This window comes from Ochotona curzoniae, unplaced genomic scaffold (genome assembly GCF_017591425.1).
Source record: "Ochotona curzoniae isolate NIBS_2020 unplaced genomic scaffold, NIBS_Ocur_1.0 scaffold_2683, whole genome shotgun sequence".
Taxonomy (NCBI): domain Eukaryota; kingdom Metazoa; phylum Chordata; class Mammalia; order Lagomorpha; family Ochotonidae; genus Ochotona; species Ochotona curzoniae.
Window position 1 is genome coordinate 7,001,575 of NW_024467100.1, and position 19,268 is coordinate 7,020,842.

At 45.6% G+C, this 19,268-nt stretch overlaps 1 protein-coding gene across 1 annotated transcript in view; it reads right to left on the reverse strand.

Annotated features, from left to right (window-relative positions):
- LOC121171480 (sodium/potassium-transporting ATPase subunit alpha-4) overlaps positions 1–16,283 on the reverse strand; it is a 30,316-nt gene extending 14,033 nt beyond the window's left edge. Inside the window, exons 1-12 of the mRNA XM_041003185.1 lie at positions 16,131–16,283; positions 15,867–15,926; positions 14,509–14,712; positions 13,749–13,862; positions 11,620–11,754; positions 11,222–11,339; positions 6,821–7,089; positions 3,885–4,083; positions 3,527–3,636; positions 3,187–3,321; positions 548–737; positions 247–419 (exon numbers count right to left, since the gene is read on the reverse strand). Of these exons, the coding sequence (XP_040859119.1) occupies positions 247–419; positions 548–737; positions 3,187–3,321; positions 3,527–3,636; positions 3,885–4,083; positions 6,821–7,089; positions 11,222–11,339; positions 11,620–11,754; positions 13,749–13,862; positions 14,509–14,712; positions 15,867–15,926; positions 16,131–16,283 (1,860 nt within the window). The remainder of the gene's footprint in view (positions 1–246; positions 420–547; positions 738–3,186; positions 3,322–3,526; positions 3,637–3,884; positions 4,084–6,820; positions 7,090–11,221; positions 11,340–11,619; positions 11,755–13,748; positions 13,863–14,508; positions 14,713–15,866; positions 15,927–16,130) is intronic.
- Positions 16,284–19,268: the final 2,985 nt, after the last annotated feature.

Sequence of the window (19,268 nt, forward strand, 5' to 3'; positions counted from 1 at the left end):
AGACATATTTAATAGGTTTCAGGTGTGGTCCAGATGGCAACTTTTCACTTTCCCTGGTGGTTCTAATGTTCAATGCAGGATAGAATTCTAACCATTGAACAAAGTTAATACTAGATGTCTAGCTCAAGGAGGTAGAAATCAATTCTACCAAATCAGTCAAACTGAGATTCTAAGCACCTACTCTTAAGACTGTTTACTGCTCCAACTTGTGACAGGTGGTAGCTTCTGGAATGGACAGGTGTTTACCTTAATCCCTGCACTGCGACACTTGCTCACAGCATCTGGCACGGCAGCTCGGGGAGGGTCGATCATGGATATGAGGCCCACAAAGCACAGGTTATCCATGGGAAAATTGATCTCATCCGTATTGAAAGGGAATCCCTTTGAGTATGTGCTGGGCAGATTCAAGAAGCAGAACCCTGGCGAGACAGAGGACCAGCAGTCATGCAGCTGTGCGTCTGGTCTGTTCTCTTCAATGCCCTGGACTTATCACCCCACCAGCCAGGATCACATTCTCCCCACGCTCCCTGCCCACAGCGCTCCTCACCTAGCACACGCTCCCCCAGGCTCCCCAATTCTAAGTAGGCATTCTGGAAGGCCTCCCTCATGTCATTGTCCATGGGGTACTCCTGTCCATTCAGAAGGAAAGTAGAGCAAAACTCCAAGATCCTCTCAGGGGCACCCTTCATCATCAGCACGTGGGTCTGGGAGCTGTCCTCCCGGAGGTGGATGGACACCTAGGCAGAAGAGACAAAGCCGGGATGGGTAAGGAAGAGAGAGCAAGTGCATAGGGGAGGGTTGTGAAGGCAGAGGCAGGCAAACCTCTGCATACAGCCATTTCCTTTGTCTTGCCCGAGGAAACCTGACTGCAGGTTGAGCCCAGCCTGGGCATTATTTGCAGCAGAATAAGTCTCTGCTATCGCCACAGTCTGATTGGGAGCTTGAAGGGTAGAACCAGGTGGTCCCACTTTCCTCCTGCTGCCTTGCTGGCTGGAGGGCTGTGTGGGAGCAGAAAGGGCAAGCTGGACCTGGCAGACAGCCGAGCAGTCAGGCCTGTGTCCCCAGCCAGCCCAAATATTTCAGCAGCTTTATGACCTAAGGCCTATCCCGTTAACCTTGCAGAAACTTTGTTGCTTTAATAAAGTGTCAAAGGTTCCGCCTTATCTGCTTCATTAGCTTTTTATGAGATAGCTAGAAAAAAGACCTTGAAAGTTGAAACAGAATGCGAAAATAAGTTAGTCAGTTCCAGGGACCTTAGACAGACAGAAGGCCCCAGGGAGGAACTGGCTGGTGTGATTGGGAGTGCGGATCAGCGTAGGTGTAGGCTGGGGAGGGGTATTCCTCAAGTGAGACCCCAACAACAGCGATAGAAATAAGACTGACCGAGGTTTGGAATATTTCTTTATCTCACTGTCCTCTGTGAAATTCCTCTCGGGATTGGTAGGAGATGCAGGCCAGGAACCAAATTCCCCGGAGAGGACCTGTGAGAGCGCTGAGGAGGCCGGATGGCTCTGTCCGAGTGGCCGAGTGAGAGTCCAGTGCATTGGGTGTGGATGTAAGTGTTCCACCAGAAACTGTCCAGTTACGTCCAAAATCGGCCTAAGCAGCTAAGAGGCTAACCTGAGTTCCTTTACGAGGAAAGCTGTAAAAAGGTTGGAAGGCTCCTTTTTCTGACTGCTCAATAAATACTTACTTAATGAGTGGAAGGCCTGGAAGGGGTGGCAAGACCCGCTGTAGCTGGGGACTGGGTTCCAGAAAAATCACATCTTGGTGGGAAATTACGTCAATTACACATCTGCAAATACCAGAATGAAGACTTTCCTTTGCTCCATTTTGATTTCAGAGAGGCAATGAGTTTGAGTGTGGCAAATAAGCAGCAGCTAAATAGCACCTTGCCAAACCTGGACTTGCTACCCAAGAGCAAGCCAGGGAGGGTGACAGCTGATTGACTACCTGTTGCCTGGAGCAAAGGCCTGCCAGGGTGGGGGTCGGGAGGGTGGCAGCGGGCTGACTGCTCACGCTTGGTGTGCCGCAGAGGACAACTCTGCCATTTGTGAACTTGATTTTAGATAGCTCAGAACAAGCACGGACATAGTCATTTGGAGGGGAATGTCGCTATTTGTTGGCCATCTCAGCAAATGCTGTGAATACATCTTGCTTTTCTTTCGAACCATGTGGAAGCAGAGGTGCCTAACTCTTTCCAAAGGTTTACTCAAGCCCTGCCAAGCCACAAAATTCCTGTCTGGTTAGGGAGGCCACTAAATGTCAGAAAAAAATGGAAATAAATGTACAGTTTAGGCCTTAGAGGCTTATTTTATTACACAGGCTAAAAACCAGTCGAGACAGAAAAAGTAGGAGCCTATTTAACTCTTACTCAGTGTTTTATATGAAAATACAGATTGCTGGCTTTTCAAGGCGTGCATATAGCTTGTGATTTTTCCTAAGGGCTCTTCAGACAGAAGAGCAAGACTGGCCTGTGAGCCTCGTGTTGCCTTGGCTGCCTGCACTGTGGTGCATGGTGCTGGGGTTTCTGCTCCTTGAGTAAGTCACCCTCACCCAGCAGAGCTCAGAGCGTCCCCCGCGTCGGGCTCCAGCCACACAATGCTGCTGCTCTTGCTTTCCAGTGTCCACTCAACGTCTGCCAGGACCCCGGCTTGGGCAAGAAGTGCTGCCCGTCCTGCCCTTCCATGAGTGTCCCTCACCCAGCATTTCCCCCGTCTCATCTACTCCTCTGTAGGTAGTGGGCCAAAACGCTCCTGGTAAAAGAAACACTTGGCCGACACGGAGGAGAGCCTCATGGCTGTCTCCCAACTGGGAGTACAGGCATGGAGTGAGAGGAAACTTTTTATGGCAAATGAAACAAGATGTCTTGCATCTTGCTTACTTCATGGAGGCAAATCCCATAGCAGACACCGTGGTACCTCCCAACAGCTCACATCACTCTTCCCAGACGGGCACTGGCCAGCCTCGGACAGCCCTGTGTGAACTGCTCTCTCCACAAGTGCGCAGGCTCCATGCTCCGCTCAGGACTCCGTGCCTGTTCCGCTTCACCTGCTGCCTCACTTTCTTACGCTCAATCCTGGTTCTACTGTGCTGTTTTACTGCTTAAAGGTGAAGTTGGAGCCAAAGGCAAAGCTCAGTGATGCCCTCCCACCCTCCGTTTCCCCGTCTTTGGGGGTTCCGTACCTGGTACTTATTGGTAGAATTAAAGGGTATCTCTGCCACCTTGGGACTTTTCTCTCTCATCTCCTTCACAGAGCTGTGCGTTTGCTCGATGAACTTGAGGAGGGCCGACTCTGAAGCATCACCTGTTGTAGATCGCTGCCAAGGTGGAGGGTTTGTACTAAGTTCCCAGGGCACACCACCTGGGCCTGGAGCTGTGTCAGTAAGGAAGATGCAGGATGGGCGAAGGAGGCCCCTGGGGGAAGTCAGTGAGGACCAGGGAAGAAAATCTTGTGGGACGAGAAAGGGTAACACCCTGAACCCTGAGACACCCTTGCCTCCCACCCCCCTCCAGGCCTGACACCTTAGCTATAGGTATGTCCTCTTGATCGGCTTTAAAATCAGCTCGGTTGCACAGGCCAGCGATTCGGGCCAGGATAAACCAGCTATCAGAGCCCTTGGCAAACGTTTTCCCTAGGGAGAAAGAAGGGAAGAACTGTGAACAGTGGGCCATGAAAGTTCAAAGCCGAGGGTTCTCCACATCCCGTTTGGACCCAAATATTGTGTGGAGGTGACATTTCCTTTCCTCTATACCTCCCCTCTGTCCACTCCATTTTCCTGTTCTCTTCTCTTTGTGGGGATTCGCCATTCTCTCAGCTCAGTCATCCTTCCATTCTTGGCCCAATACCAACACCGATACCAATATCAATACCACTAGTCACCAATCTGGTCTTCGCTGGTGTCTGCTGCATACACGGTCCTATCGAACCACAAGTGGGCGACGGTCATGCGGTTCTGGGTGAGGGTGCCCGTCTTGTCGGAGCAGATGGTGGACGTGGAGCCCAGCGTCTCCACGGCCTCCAGGTTCTTCACCAGGCAGTTCTTGCGTGCCATGCGCTTGGCGGTCAGGGTCAGACACACCTAAAGCCATGAAGAAGGTAAAGAAATAAAGGGTGCAGCTCTACTCAGACCACCATACCTCTTGGAAATGTGATTTTTATGGCCATTTACTATCTTATTATTATGTTGTTGATTGTTTCCCTTTTGTTGACACCTATGCTTTAGAAATCCCACCTGTGGTATCGAAATAAGGAGTGTGATTCCATTTGTGCTTTACAGCAGGAGTTTCAGAAAACGAATGTATCCCCTTCCTGGAATGTCAGGGATCCTCTGGATCTACCTGGAATACTCCTGTCCCCCCCCCCCCCGGGATTCTTTTCTGCTCAGCAGCCTCTTCCCAATGAAGTTCAGACTAGGTCTAGAGTCCAGTGTTTCTGGAAACCATATATACTGTTCATTTTTGAATACGGTATCCAATGCTATCCAATGCTAACAGTACAGGAAGGATTCCACCAAGTGTTTTAAAAAATTGAGAGAATGATGACACGAATAAGGAATGTCAAGGCATTGGAAAGGACTCAAGAAATCATCAAAATCAAACTGTTTTTGTTGATAATAAATTCAATGTAAGGGGCAAAGTTGCTTTAAAAACTGCTAAGTACAGGGCCTGGCGTGGTGGCTTAGTGACTAAAGTCCTCGCCTTGCACACACCCACAATCCCATGTGGGTGCCGGTTCTAATCCCAGCGGTCCCACTTCCCATTCAGCTCCCTGCTTAGGGCCTGGGAAAGCAGTTGAGGATGACCCAAAACCTTGGGACCACACCCACGTGGGAGACCGGAAGAGGCCCCAGGCTCCTGGCTTCGGATCAGCACAATTCCAGCCATTGTGGTCACTCAGGGAGTGAATCATCGGATGAAATATCTTCCTCTCTGTCTTTCCTCCTCTCTGTATATCTGACTTTGCAATAAGAAAAATAATAAAAAAAATTTTAAAAACTAGTAAGTACAGAACTCTAATCATGGAGTTATAGTTATTTATAAAATATCATGAATCTCAATGTTTTTATATTAGTCCCAAACCACCTTGAGTAATATTCTCATTTCTATTCTTTTTTTATATAAAATGTTTTATTTTATTTATTTGAAAGACAGAGTTACAGAGAGAGAGAAAGACCTTCTATTCACTGGTTCACTCCCCAAATAGTTGCAATGGCCCAGGCTGTGCCAATCTGCAGCCAGAAGCCTGGAGCTTCTTCCGGATCTCCCACGTAGATGCAGGAGCCCCAAGCAGTTGGGCCATCTTCTGCTGCCTTCCCAGGTACATTAACAGGGAGCTCAATCAGAAGTGGAACAGCCAAAAAACTTCAACTGGTGCTCATATTGGATGCTGGTGCTGGAGGTAGTGGCTTAACAGCTATGCCATGATACAAACTCCTTCTGTCCATTCTAAGAATATTAGCAAACCAGAGCATGCCTGGAAGAAGTCATTAGCAAGACAAGGAAACGGAAGGCCATGTCATAGATGTGCTCAGGGAAATGGGATCACTTCAACCCTCCCCCTTTAGGGCAGAACTTGAGGACACACACAAACCACTGGCAAAATGGAAAGGTCTGGTCTGTCGAGGAGAGGCAACTGATTAATTTTATGTTTCTTTGGCAGGGAAAGCTAGGACCAGAGAGTCATATTTCTGTTCAACACAATGAAATTAAACTGGAGTGGGACCGGTCTTGTGGCATCCCATATCTTAGTCCTGGTTCAGGTACTAGCTGTTCTGCTTCCAACCCAGCTTGCTGCGCATGCACATGGGAACAAACAAAAGATGCCCCGAGTACTTGGGCACCTCCAACCTGTGTGGGAGTCCCGGATGAAGTTCCAAACTCCTAACTTCAGACTGACCTTGACCTGAGTATTATTGCATTTGGGAAAGGAACTAGCAGATGCAAAATCTTTCTCTTTCTGTCTGCCCTTCAAATAAATAAATCTTAAAAAAGAGAAAAAATTTAACTAGGCAACCAAGTGATGAAATGAGCCAGTACTAAAAGGGGTGTGCTTCCATGACAAGAAATTAGTCATTTTCCATTGATTTTATAGAAGATATTCATCAATAGGATTGTGCAATTCTATATTAATCTTTATTAATGGATGAATAAATTGAGGCGTGGAGATAACTGATTTGACCAGGATCACCAGGGCCTGAACGCTCAGGGCCTGAACTCAGTCCTGATGACTTATATTTTCTTTTTACTAATTTTATTTTTTTATCAAGATTTATTTTATTTATTTGAAAGGCAGAGTTACAGAGCAGGAGACACACAGAGAATTCTTCCGTTTGCTTGTTCAACCTTCAAATGACTACAAAGTATCTGAGGCTGGGCTAGACTGAAGCCAGAAGCCAGGAGTTTCTTCAGCATCTCCTACATGAGTGGCAGGGGTCCAAGCATTTGAACCATCTTTCATTGCTTTCCCAGGTGTGTTAACATGGAGCTGGATCTGAAGTGGAGCAGCCAGGACTCGAACTGCTGCCCATAGGGATGTTGGTGTTGCAGGTAGTGGCTTAACCCTCTACAGCTCTGACCCTGTCTTTGGGATTTATAATACAATGTTTTCTCCCCTGGAAGTAGAGATCTGTCTTACTGATGATAAAGAAAAGGCAGCAGAAACTGTGGGTGGAGGGAAGCCAAGTTATTTCTGACTCCTATCTACATGTCAGAAATACTCTGTCCTTTGAGACAATCCGCAACAGAAGAAAATGAGTGACTTCATTTCCTTAGGGTGACTAGGTTACCCTGGGGCCACCCTCCACCCTTTCTACTCACAGTGACAGTGGCCAGTAGTCCCTCAGGTACATTGGCCACAATGATGCCAATAAGGAAAATGACAGCCTCCAGCCAGCTGTAGCCCAAGATGAGCGAGAGCCCGAAAAAAGTGACACCAAGGAAGACGGCCACCATCGTGATCAGATGGATGAAGTGTTCAATCTCAGCTGCAATGGGGGTCTGGCCAACTGCCAGCCCTGATGTCAGGGAGGCAATTCTGCCCATCACGGTGGAGTCTCCTGTAGCAATCACGATGCCCCGGGCTGTCCCTGGGGAACAAGGGCAAGAAGGCGGATGTGATACAGTACAAAATGCGTATACTGGTCTCTGGACTCAGTTCCTGACACAGCTCCTAAGACCTTTGTGAGTTCCTGAGTGAATGGAATGTCTGACACAGGACTCCAAAATCCTTGGAATTTCCTGTGTGATAGCAAGATCTTAGGTCTAACAGGTGACTCTGGGTGGATGCCTGGATTGCTGCATGATTTGGGCTGGTTGCCATGGTAACCATCCACATGATTAGGGGGTTGGAGGTAGGTTGAGTAGATTGCCAAAGAGTCAGTCATGTAAACTATGCTTACATAGTGAACCTTCCATAAAGATCCAAAAGGACTGTGTTGGCCCAAAAGCCTCAGCATTGTTGACCATATAGGTCAGAAGCTTTGTGCCCCTGCTCACCTACTTTGCCCTTTGCCGATCTCTTTCTGGCTCTTCATCTGTGCCCTTTGAAATAAATAGATCCTGAGTTCTTTGAACTGTCTTAGCAAAGTAATCAAACAAAAGAGGGGGTGTCATGAGAACCCAGGTTTACAGCTGTTTTGTCAGCAGCATAGGTGACAACCTATTGCTTGTAATTGGCGCCTGAGTGGAGGTGATCTTCTGGACCTGAGTCCCCAGCTTGTGGCCTCTGGCACCGTCTCCAGGTAGAAGATGTGCGAGCCAAATTCTGGGACAATCAGTTGCTGTCCTGGAGAAGTGGTTGTCGGTAGGGAGAAATCCCTACACATTTTGGACACAGAACTATTCTGCGTTTAATGAAAACTAGGTTTTCTGATTTGTTGTTGCACATGGTCACTCAGAATATGCCAAGCCTGAATTAAAAAGACTCTTGGACTTGGTTTCCATAAAGAAAATGCTCGCAATGATCATAGACAGGTTGCAAATGCAAGGCCCTATGAGAGGCCGTGATGTCTCATTCTCTTCATATTTAATTTATACTCATAATGGTTTGAGATTTTTATCTCTCCATCTCTCTGTAGATCCGCCTTTCCAATACAAAAAATGAATAAATTTTTTTAAAAGATCTCTGGGTCCAAAAGCTCTGAAGTCTCATAGTTCTCTCCAGAGAGTCCCAATTTTATTGCCTAATTATCTTCACTGTCAAGGTCATTGTTGCTCTCCATCTAAATATCTTCCAGTACCTGTGTGTTTCTTGTTTTACTCTCAACAGATGAATCATTTCCAGATTCCCAGGAATAGTTGCAGAGTTGTGTCCAACAACCTCTTAGCCTGGAACCCAGTGGTTTTCGACTGCAGACAGTCTCCTCCTCCTTGGGGAGTTTGGCAATGCCTAGTAGGTTGGGAATGGGGGCTGTACTGGCAGCTAGTGCTAAATGTCCCGAAGCTCTCTTCTCCCCTAACGCCAACAAAGAATGATCCTGCCCCTAATGTCTCAAGAAATCCTGATCCATCCTGGCCCCTCCCTGCTTTACCAGCTGGAGTTGGTCTGACCTCTGCTGGGTAGCAGGGGCCATGACAGCTTGGCTTCCCTGCTTCCAAATCTTTGTCATCAACTCTAGTCTGAGTCAGGAGGACACATTGCGTTTGATTTTATACATATGTGACGCAAGTCACTTACCCACATGGCTTGAAATGAGGGGCATGGCAGGGTTCTTAATATCATTCTTCCTGCTTTATCATAACGACTGACACGCCTACCATCAAAGTCACAGTCAGTAGTACTCAGAAAAGAAACATAGTATAGCAACAGCACTTACTTCAGAAGCTGAAAGACTCCATGCAGGAAGTTCAACTTCCCCAATTACTAACTCTTTTCCCTGGGCTTGTTACATAACTTCTCTGAGACTGGGTTTCCTCATGTTTAAAACAGGGTGCAAATTCCTACAAATTGTGAGAATTAAATGCTTTTAAGAGAGGCCACAACAGGATTGGGCACATACTAGTTTCTTGATTCTTGATTTCCCCATCCCCATTCATTCAGATGGTTTTAGGGTCTTGGGATGGACTAACAGAAAATACTGCATGTGAAATAGTAGTGGTGTCTCTCACTTAGCAGCTTGCAAAATTCTGGTAGCATAGAGCAGTTGGCAGTCCCGATTTCTAGGATCACCGTCAGCTCTATGGCCTGATAGTAGGGTTCTTCTCATACGGCACATGGGTTAAGCAAATGCTCATCCTGGGGAGGAATGTTATGAAGTACTCTACAGATGAGCATAAAACTGGTTGACTGAAGTATTCATTGAGTGTTGTGGAAAGAAGGTACTGAAATACAAGAGAATTATTGAAATGGTTTCTTATTTTGGAGATGAAGGGTGGAGGGTGGAGGATGGTATCTTCTATACTTATTTTGTGTTTCAGTGTAGTCCAATTGTTTGTTATGCTTTCCCTGTGCTTGGGGAGATAAGATTTAATAACTCATCCCAATGGGTCTAGAGATTGAGTCGGTTGACATCAAACTTGGGAAAGGTGGAAATAGCCAAATATCCCATTCTTCAAGCAGGCTGGCTCCCTCATTTACCTCTGTATCTCATCAGAGAATGAGGTCAGGCACACTGCAAGATGCCCAAGACATCACTGCTGCATCAAAGTAATGGGGTCCCATCGATGGGACTGGTATCTTTGAAGGAAGCGGAGGTGCAAAGGCCCTTCTCTCTATTCTGTGTTAGGACAAGGAACAAGGCAGTTGTCCACAAGGCAGGAAATGACCTCACATCTAGAACTCAATCACCAACATCTTAACCTTGGATTTCCCAACCTCCAGAATGGTGACAAATCAATTCCTCTAAAAAAAATAAAAACAAAATAAATCCAAAGTGATGAGGGCTGAGGGGCAAAGATGAACATTAAAATTCAACTACTACTTGCAAACTGATCTCCAGTAAAGTCTAATGGTCAGTTTGGTTATAGATAAGTGCTACAGGGATTCCTCCGTGCTAAGTCAAAAGCTTCCTCACTCTAGCTCCACTCTCTTGGCCACATCTCAGGTTTACCAGTCTTTTCTTGCATGGCTTTCTACCCGAACAGACCGTGGTTTTTTCCAAGTAGACAGCACACCAGCTTTTCCCCATTCCTCTTCCCTGACGTCTATGCTTGGCTAATGAGAAACCTACTTTGGAAGGGCAAATCTGTACAAATGTCTTTCCCACATCTCTGGACTCTAGTGGTTTTGAGGAAAGCTTGCTAACTTGTGGTTTTCTGTCTCTTCATTTTTTCAGCAATTTAATTTCACTACATTGTATTTTTTGGTGGAGCCTTCCACAGTCTGTATTTCATCTTTATATCACTCATTCTGGAAGGGACTTCTAAGTTAACTTGTTTGGTTTCGGGTGAGAACACTGGCCATTGTTGAGTGCAGAGCACAGTCTGTGGACAGGGAATGAACGGGATTTGCAGACAGGCTCCACTGGATTACTTGATCCTCTTCTTTACTGTTGGGCTGTGTTGTTGGATCTGGTGCTTCATTTCTTTGGATCTTAGTCTTTGGTGCGTTAAATGGGAATAATATCTGCTGTATCACCTTGAGGCAATCAGAAACGGTATCCAGAGCACTTGACTCATGCTCTCAGGGCAAAGAAAGGTTAATACAAATAATGTTGAGTCTCTTTGTTGCCACTTTGGCCAGTAGCAGCTCCCAGATTGCAGATGTCCTAGATTTTAGGAGCAAAGCCAAAATCTGAGTGGCAGGGTCTGGATAGCATCCATGGCAACTCCCATTTCCAATGCCAACCAATATCTAGCCTCCTCGTAGGGAGGTGAATGGCAAACAGACATTAGGTCTTCACTTACGAAAAGAATGACCTCAAAAAAAAAAAAAGATTTTGTTCCTTCAGTGCCATTTTCAGCACACAGAACAGTCTATTCTCTGGCTAGAGGGCTACCTAATAATTATGGGGCACTTAGAGTGCATTAGGGCTTGTGCTAAGTGTTTTAAACCGCTTAACTCATTTAATCTACTAAAAAATCTATGGGGCAGTAACTTTGAGTATTATTGTTGTGTGCCTTTGACTTTTCACTGAAGATCATGTAACTTGTGAGTGATGGAGAACTGGACTGCTTCCTGGCTCTGACCTGCCCCATATCCTTAGACGCTGGAGAGCTCTTCAAGTCTTTCTGTTGTGGTTTGTGCTTTTGAGTCTGTGCTACCCGGGATACGATATTCACCTTCTACACAGTTGGTGGAGAAGAAGCAGATGTTGCGGGTCTCCAGAGGGTTCTCATGGGTGAAGTCAGGGGAGCGGGACTGGGGCTCAGATTCCCCGGTCAAGGACGAGTTGTCCACCTGGCATGGGAGGGAGGATGGGTCATCAGGACGAAGGTCCTGAGCACAGGACAAAAGGCAAATTCATTTGTAAAGACAACCTGCCTTTATCAGTCACTAACAACACTGGCACTGATACCAAAGTGAATTTGCCCACTAGCATCTCATGGTCTCCAATGTGAATTCACACTTGTAACATCTCTAGGTTCAGAGTGATAAAATCTCACTTTCCCTGAGCCCAGGTCCCCACTGTCTCAAAGGGCCTGGGTAACCCCCTCCCATGGCTCTCCACACCCCTCACCTTGCATCCTTGGGCAGAGATAAGTCGCAGATCAGCAGGTATTCGGTCTCCCCCTTTCACTTCCACAAGATCTCCCAATACCACATCTTCGACATGAATTTGCATCTTCTCTCCACCTCGAATGACCATAGCTTTCTAAAGGAAGACAGTACAGGGTGGTCTTCAGTTTGTCACTGGAGCCGGCGTTGTGGTGTAGTGGGTAAAGCCACTGCCTGTAACTCTAGCATCCCATATGGGAGCCGGTTCGTGTCCCAGCTGCTCCACTTCCCATCCAGCTCCCTGCCTGTGGCTTGGGAAAACAGTTGAAGATGGTCCAAAGTCTTGGGACCCTGTACCCATGTGGGAGACCTGGAAGAAGCTCCTGGTTTCGGATCAGCTCAGCTCCGGCTGTTGTAGCCAGTAAGGGAGTGAACCCGAGGATGGAAGATCTTTGTCTCCTTCTGTCTGTAAATCTGACTTTCCAATAAAAATAAATAAATAAATCTTAAAAAGATTAAGTTTACATATATATGTAAAAAGTAGATAGCCCAAGTATTTGGGCCCCAACACCCACATGGGAGACCTGGATGAAGCTTCTGGCCCAGTCCTGGCTGTTGCCGTCAACTAGGGAGTGAACTCAGGGGCTGAAGGTCTCTGATGTGTGCACATGCTGTATCTGTAATTCTGCCTTCCAAATAAAGAAAAACCTTACAGAAAAAGGAAGTTATCCTCTTCCTTTGTCCTGCCTCTAGCCTACAAATATTCCTGGTCTCCTTCTTGCTGACTCCTTTCTTACTGTGCCACCAGTCACAATGTTCTTGAAGGCGTCTCTAGTAGATTGCAAATTCCTGTCATTGCTCTCTGGGGAGCTTTTGGCAAAGTGACCCACTGCTCTTCCCACTATAAGATGGCACGTAATTTTCACCCTTAAACCTAGGTTTGGCCCACAGCACGTTGGCAAGTAGGAGTCAAGCAGCAAAGGCTGAAAATGTGTATCATACTGGAATTTGTTCTATTGGATTAGGTCCTCAGCCAGCCTGTGCCTAAGCACAAGCTAGACTCCCAGCAGGTCGAGGATTATGAGGAGAAAGGCCCCAGCTGTCCCAGTCACCCCAGCTGAGGGCTCATACAAGTGAATGAGGTCATCTTAGACCATCCAGGATTAGCTGAGGTCAGCCAGACCGGTACAGAGCATCTATGATATGCTGAGACATAACAGGCTTGTGTGGCGAAACTAAGTCATGTTGATGCCAAAGGGAAAGGAAGATTTTGAGCTACAGTGTTAGAGCAGGATCCATTTGTGGGAAAATTTTGGAGTGCATTCCTTTACAACTTTCAGCCCCATGCCTAGGACTCTGTTTATGTCATGCTATTTCCAGATAACTTGAAAAAACATTTTGTTTGAAAATAATTTAGCATGTTCAGAAAAGGTTGCAGGAAGAAAAATATCAATGTAGTCTTTATCCACATTCATCTATTTATATTTTTGCAAGTTTTTATTGTCCTTTATTTCACGTGTGTGTGTGTGCGTGCGATTTTTCCCCTTAATTGTATTTTGGCAAGTTACATGCATCGTGATCTTTTATCCTAAATACTTCTGCATGCATTGCCCAAGAACTGGGATATTCTCTTTTATAGCTGCAGTACAGTTATTGATTTTAGTTAAATTTTATGGTGATATTTTACTCCATTGCCTGTATTTCAGTTTCATCAACTGACCAAAAATATCCTTTAAAGCATTAGTTTCTTCTCTAGTGGAGGATTAGGTTGGGACTAAGCATTGCATCCACTTGTTGTGCCTTTTTAGCTGGTCGGAAGCATTTCCAGAGCTGCTGTCTTTAATGGCACTGACATTAGCAATCCAGGCTCCCGACCAGTCCCTGCTTTTTCTTTTTGTTCTATTTGAGGTGTTTATGCTGCTTCTGCATTAGATTCAGTGCTTCATAGCCTGAACTGCTTCATAGAGGCTGCTGCGTCTTTCTCAGGATTTCACAGCTTTCCAGCTGCTCTGGAAGCCTGATACAGTATCCTGGCCCCCACATCACCAGCCTTCTTAGCTCACTTGTCACAGGATGCGATTCTCCAAAGAGCTTTTAATAACCATGTACTTCTGTAACTCCTCTCATTAGAGCTTCACTCAGCAGTCCTACCTGTGGCACCATGTTCTTAAAAGACTCCATGATCTTGGAACTCTTGGCTTCCTGATAATAGGAGAAGCAGCCAGTGATGAAGACCACAATGGCTAGCACAATGCCCAGGTACAGCTGCAGGTGAGAAAGAAATGGTTTGTCAGTGTGTACGTCTCCTCTGCTACAGCAGAATAAGTCATTTCTCCCAGTGAGAGAAAACAATGGACTGAGTTGCAGATCAGAGGGGCTGCAGAGAACGGGGAATGGTGAGGGTACTGGTGAAGGGAGAGGAGATGAAGACCCTAAATTCCAGGGCAACTGCAGCGGTTACAGCTGTGGTGCAGCAGGTTAAGCCTTTGTTTACAACACGGCATCCTATTTCACCACCAGTTCAAGTGCCACTTGCTCTGCTTCTGATTCATCTCCTTGCTAATGCACCTGGGAAAGCAACAGAAGATGGACCAAGTGTTGGGGCTCCTGCCTCTTATGCAGGAGACTGCAATAGCTGCTGGCTTCAGATTGTTATAAATCTGATCATTGCAGACATTTGGGTAGTGGGGTAGAAGATTTTGATTTCTACCCTTTTCTCTAAACTCTAGCTTTCAAATAAATAAAGTAAAACTCTGTGTGTGTGTGTGTGTGTGTGTGTGTGTGTGTGTGTGTGTGTAAAGCCTCCCTAGAAAGTGCTGGGAGTGTGGGGGATTTGGGTGGGAGGACTCCAGAGTGCCCGGCTGCTAAGCCAGAGGGAGATCAGGGGCGAGTATTGACCGAGCAGACTCACATTGTCTTTGCTAGACTCCTCCTTGAAGTACACCTGAATGCCATAGGCCACGAAGCAGAGAATGGAACCGGTCCACAGCAGGAGGGAGAAGCCACCAAAGAGCTGTTTACAGAACTTGACCCATTTTGGAGTTGAGGGGGGTGGAGTCAGCATATTGGGTCCATTTTGTATCAGAAGTTCTCTTGCCCGTTCAGGAGTATGTCCCTGCATGGAGAAGGAAAAGCAGGGCTAGAATGCTGGGAAGAGAGAAGCAGCTGCTGTGAAGGGGATGACGAGGTTCTCTGGGGGCCAGTCCAGAAGTTCTTCTTGGATAAGGTAGGGTTCAGAAATTCTCAGTCTTGAAGGGCTATCATTTACCAAGCTTGCATAAGAAGGGCTTTGGTTTATGGAATGATTCACAAGCCTTTAGAACATGAACCCCTGTTCCAGAGCCTTTTACTATACTAGCTGCTGAGTATAACAATAGAACCAAGAAGGGTCCCTACTCTTAAGGAGCTCGTTGAGAAATGCATGCAGATAATTATAGGATAATGTGCAGTGTAACAATGAGTTAGAATATGTGATGTTGATAGCATACACCCACACTCTGTACCTTAGGAAGAGGCAAAAACACCACCTGAAGATACATCCGCCTAGATTCTCACTCTAACCTTGTGCATAAGCTTACTTGCGTGTTCCTTCAAATAGTAATAGAAGCTATGAGTCCCCACCAATCACTCCAAAACTCCCTCTGAAAACCTGGGTGCAAAGGGTGAGGAGCCCAAAGGATGGGGCATTTATAAGGCCAATCTTCCTAACGATACCAAATCACTGTGTTTGTTACATACTCATCCTCCTAAGGGTGTGCAGTGGGATTTCCCAAAGGCTCGGCGATGTAGGATTTCACAACAGGTGCAGCACACCAGAGAGATGCGAAGCCACCAGCTTTCTATAGCAAAGAGCTTTACAAAGATAGTAGGTCTCTTAGAACATAGAATTATCCATCAAATATGATAATATATGCTGGGCTTACTCTTGCTGTTTTTCAATACATTAAATACTTAAAAAAAACTTCTTTTTAAAATATAGACAGATGTGAAGATAGATCATTGCTTATGTGGGATACTTCTTAGTGTCTTTGAAAAATTATTGGCATGTCCAGGCCTCCTGGGCACAGAAAATTGGGAAACACTGCTCTTAGGGTCCTTAATTCCATCACTGTATTTTTTTTTTAAGTGCTGTGGGGGCTTAACCAGGTGGAGGGTAAGAGTTCAGAACATTGAGCTTGAACTTGGAAGCCTGATTTCTGGTTCTGCTTTTGGGTACCCCCACAGTTGGCGTGGGTACCACCCGCCTCCCCCAGGGAGTTTCTGACTCACCTTTGTCAGGTCCACGGAATACTTGGCACTCAGTTGTTCCAGGGTTAATTTGTGATCATCCTGAGAGGACAGAAGTATTATTGAAGGAGATACCATGAGCTGGGTCATTCCCACGGAGTGGGGGTGGGAGATGATGGAACACTTTGGGGGAAAAGAGCCAGCTCTGGCTTGTGGAGAGTGGGAGTGTGAACTCTTGAGAAAAGGGTCAAAGGGATCAAGGTTGGACGATGTATTTAGAGGTCAGTCTGTGTTGGATGTTCTCACCAGAACCACTTCCTTCTTCAGTTCCTCTAAGTCTTTCCTCCTTTTTTTCCTCTTCACTTGCTTTTTCTGAGTAGGTTTTAGCCTCCTTTTAGGTCTTGGGCTTGGACTCCGTTCATGAGGAGTCACAGTTCCTTTCTTCCCTCCAAGTCCCATAGTTATCTCTAGATACAGCTGACCCGGCTCAACCGATAGAAAGAAAGCGAAGAGAGTGAGGGGAGAGAGAAAGAGGTGAGGGTGAGAGGGCAATGAGAGATGAGCAGTGTGGAGAGAAGGAAAGGGACAGCTGGAGGTGGTGAGTGAGGGGGCTTATTAAGGGGAAGAGGCATGAGGAAGCAGAGGACTGTGGGAAAGGCAGGAGGAAGTGTCAGGAGTGTAAGGTGGGAAATTAAGGAGAAAGCCGAAAGAATGAAGAGGAACAGTGAAGTGAATGAAGAAGGGGGGCCTTGGGGAACGGGGTGAGAAGGTGCCCAGGCAGTGAGGATGCCACGCAGTGCTCAGCAGGTAGGAAACTCAGTGGGAACAGGGAGGCCACCACGAGTCCCCACCCCAGGCCTCGTGGATACCACAGCAATGGCCCTGGTCTGACATCACAAAAGCCTCTGGAAAATTCCATCTGAGAACCCGGCAGTCTCAGTCTTGGCATCTGCAGGTGCCTGGGGCAGGTTCTGTTGCAGAATAAATGCCTAAGAGTGGAACTAGAATGATGCTTTGTATGGTTCCTTTGATGCCAAGAAGGCTCCCTGGTGGCTGACTCAAAACCTAAAACAGGTACTCTGTGTGTGTGTGTGTGTGTGCTTTTCAGAGAGGCACACTTCTTGGGCAGTATTGAGTTTCATCTTATAATTTTAGGAGATCAAGCAGCTGAATAGATAAGATACTGGCCTTCAGGGGAAAAGCCCAGTCTCTTCAACAAATGCTATGGGGGCAATTGGCTAGCAATCTGTAAAGATGAGAAGCAAGACCCCATCTGTCACCTTATACAAAAATAAGCTCTAAATGGATCAGGGACCTAAATCTGCACCCAGAAACCAGCAAACTACTAGTGGAAAGTGTAGAAAGCACTCTCTAAGATATAGGAATGGGATAAGGCTTCTCAGAAGAGACACCAAAAGCACAGGTAGTCAGAGCCAAAATAAACAAATGGGACTACAACCAACTAAGAGGTTTCTGTACAACAAAGGAAGCAATAAAGTGAAGAAGCAATCAATGGAATGGGAGAAAATCTTTGCATACTACACAAGTGATAGGGGACTAATATCCAGGATTTATAAAGAGCTTCAGAAACTCAATGACAGCAAAACAAACAACACTATGAAGAAATGGTGAAGGAAATGAACAGATATTTTTCAAAAGAATAAATTCAAAAGGCTAATAGATGAAAAAAAATGCTCAGGCTCCCTAGCTGTCAGAGAAATACAAACAAAAAGCACATTGAGGTTCCACCTAACTTTAGTGAGGTTGGCCTGCGTTTAGAACTCTACTAACAACACCTGCTGGTTGTGGGGAGAAAGTTACCCTTCTTTGCTATTGTTGAGAGTGTAGGCTAATACAACCACTATGGAAGTCAGTATGGAGAGAGCTAAGAGAAAATAGATCTCCCATATGACCCAGCTATCCCCCTTCTAGGAATACATCCAAAGGAAGTGAAGGCTGCATAGGAGAACGGAATCTGTAATTCTGTATTTATAGCAGCATAATCTACAATTGCAAAGACATGGAAACAACCAGGATGCCTGTCAAAAGAGGTGTGGATAAAGGAACTGTGGTACATCTATTTAATGGGATATCATTCAGCCATTAGAAAGAATGAAATTCTACTATTTGCAACAAAATTGTCCCAACTAGAGACCGTTTGGCTCAGTGAAATAAGTCAATCCCAAAAGGACAAATATCATATGTTTTCTCTGATATAAAGCAGCCTCCTTGCAAAATACAAGATCAACAGCCTTTTCAGTGTTGCTTTTGCTGCATCTCATGGGTTTTGATATTTTTGTTTTTATTTTCATTTCTTCAAAATAGTTTCTTTTCTGTTATTAAGTCTTCACTGACTCATAGGTCATACAGTAGTATCATTTTCTCTAAGAAGAGGTTTTTTTATTTTCTTTTTCATTTCTTCAGCAACATATTAGTCACTCAGGAGCATGTTATTTAACTTCGTGGCATTGTAAATATTTTTTTAGTTTTATTCCTGTTGTTGATTTTGTTTTATGGCTTTTCATTTAAGGGAATATATAGTAAGTATGTAATAGAGACTATTATATCCAGATGTGAAGATAAAATACAGCATGCGTCTCGACTTCCAAATCAAGGATAGACTCCCAAACTGTTAAATATATCTTGATAATAAGGTGCTGGACTTTCTGCCATTGTCCACACCCATAATGTCAGGATGCACTTAAATAGCAGAATGATGGACTTAGGACTGCTTAAGAAGAACTATGCTATTGTGATAAAAAAAGGGGAAATCAGTTGGCTGGGAGGAGGGTTGGAAAGAGGAGAAGAGAAATCCCAGAGCCTATGGAATTATATCATAAAAAATTTTTAAATGATTAAAAAATAGAGAGAGATTGGACTTTTGGAATCAGTTCTGTTTTTGTTTTATTTTGTTTTAAGATTTATTTTTTCCCCCATTGGAAAGGCAGATATACAAAGAAGATAAGAGGCATAGAGCAAGATCTTCCATCCACTGGTTCACTCCCCAAGTGACTGCAACGGCCAAAGCTGAGCTGATCCAAAGCCAGGAGCCAGGAGCTTCTTTTGAGTCTCCCACACTGGATGCAAAATCCCAAGTCTTTGGGCCGTCCTCCACTGCTTTCCCACAGGCAGAGAGCCGGAGATGAAGTTGAGCAGCCGGGACTCAAATCGGTATCCATATGGGATCCTGGCGCATGCAAGGGGAGGACTTTAGTCACTAGGCTACACGCCTCTCTGTATTTCTATCCATCATTTACTTTTCATTTGTGCACATCCTGCACATTGTCCCTTGCAGTTGTTTGATTTTGGCTGGTCATGCTTCTTAAAAACGTCACTGCCTCTGACTACTTGTCCTGGTGCTGATGTGATCCTTCGTCAATATTCAGAAATAGAAATGTTCTCTTCTCATCTGGGTAAGTGAATCTATCTCTTTAATGTAATGGA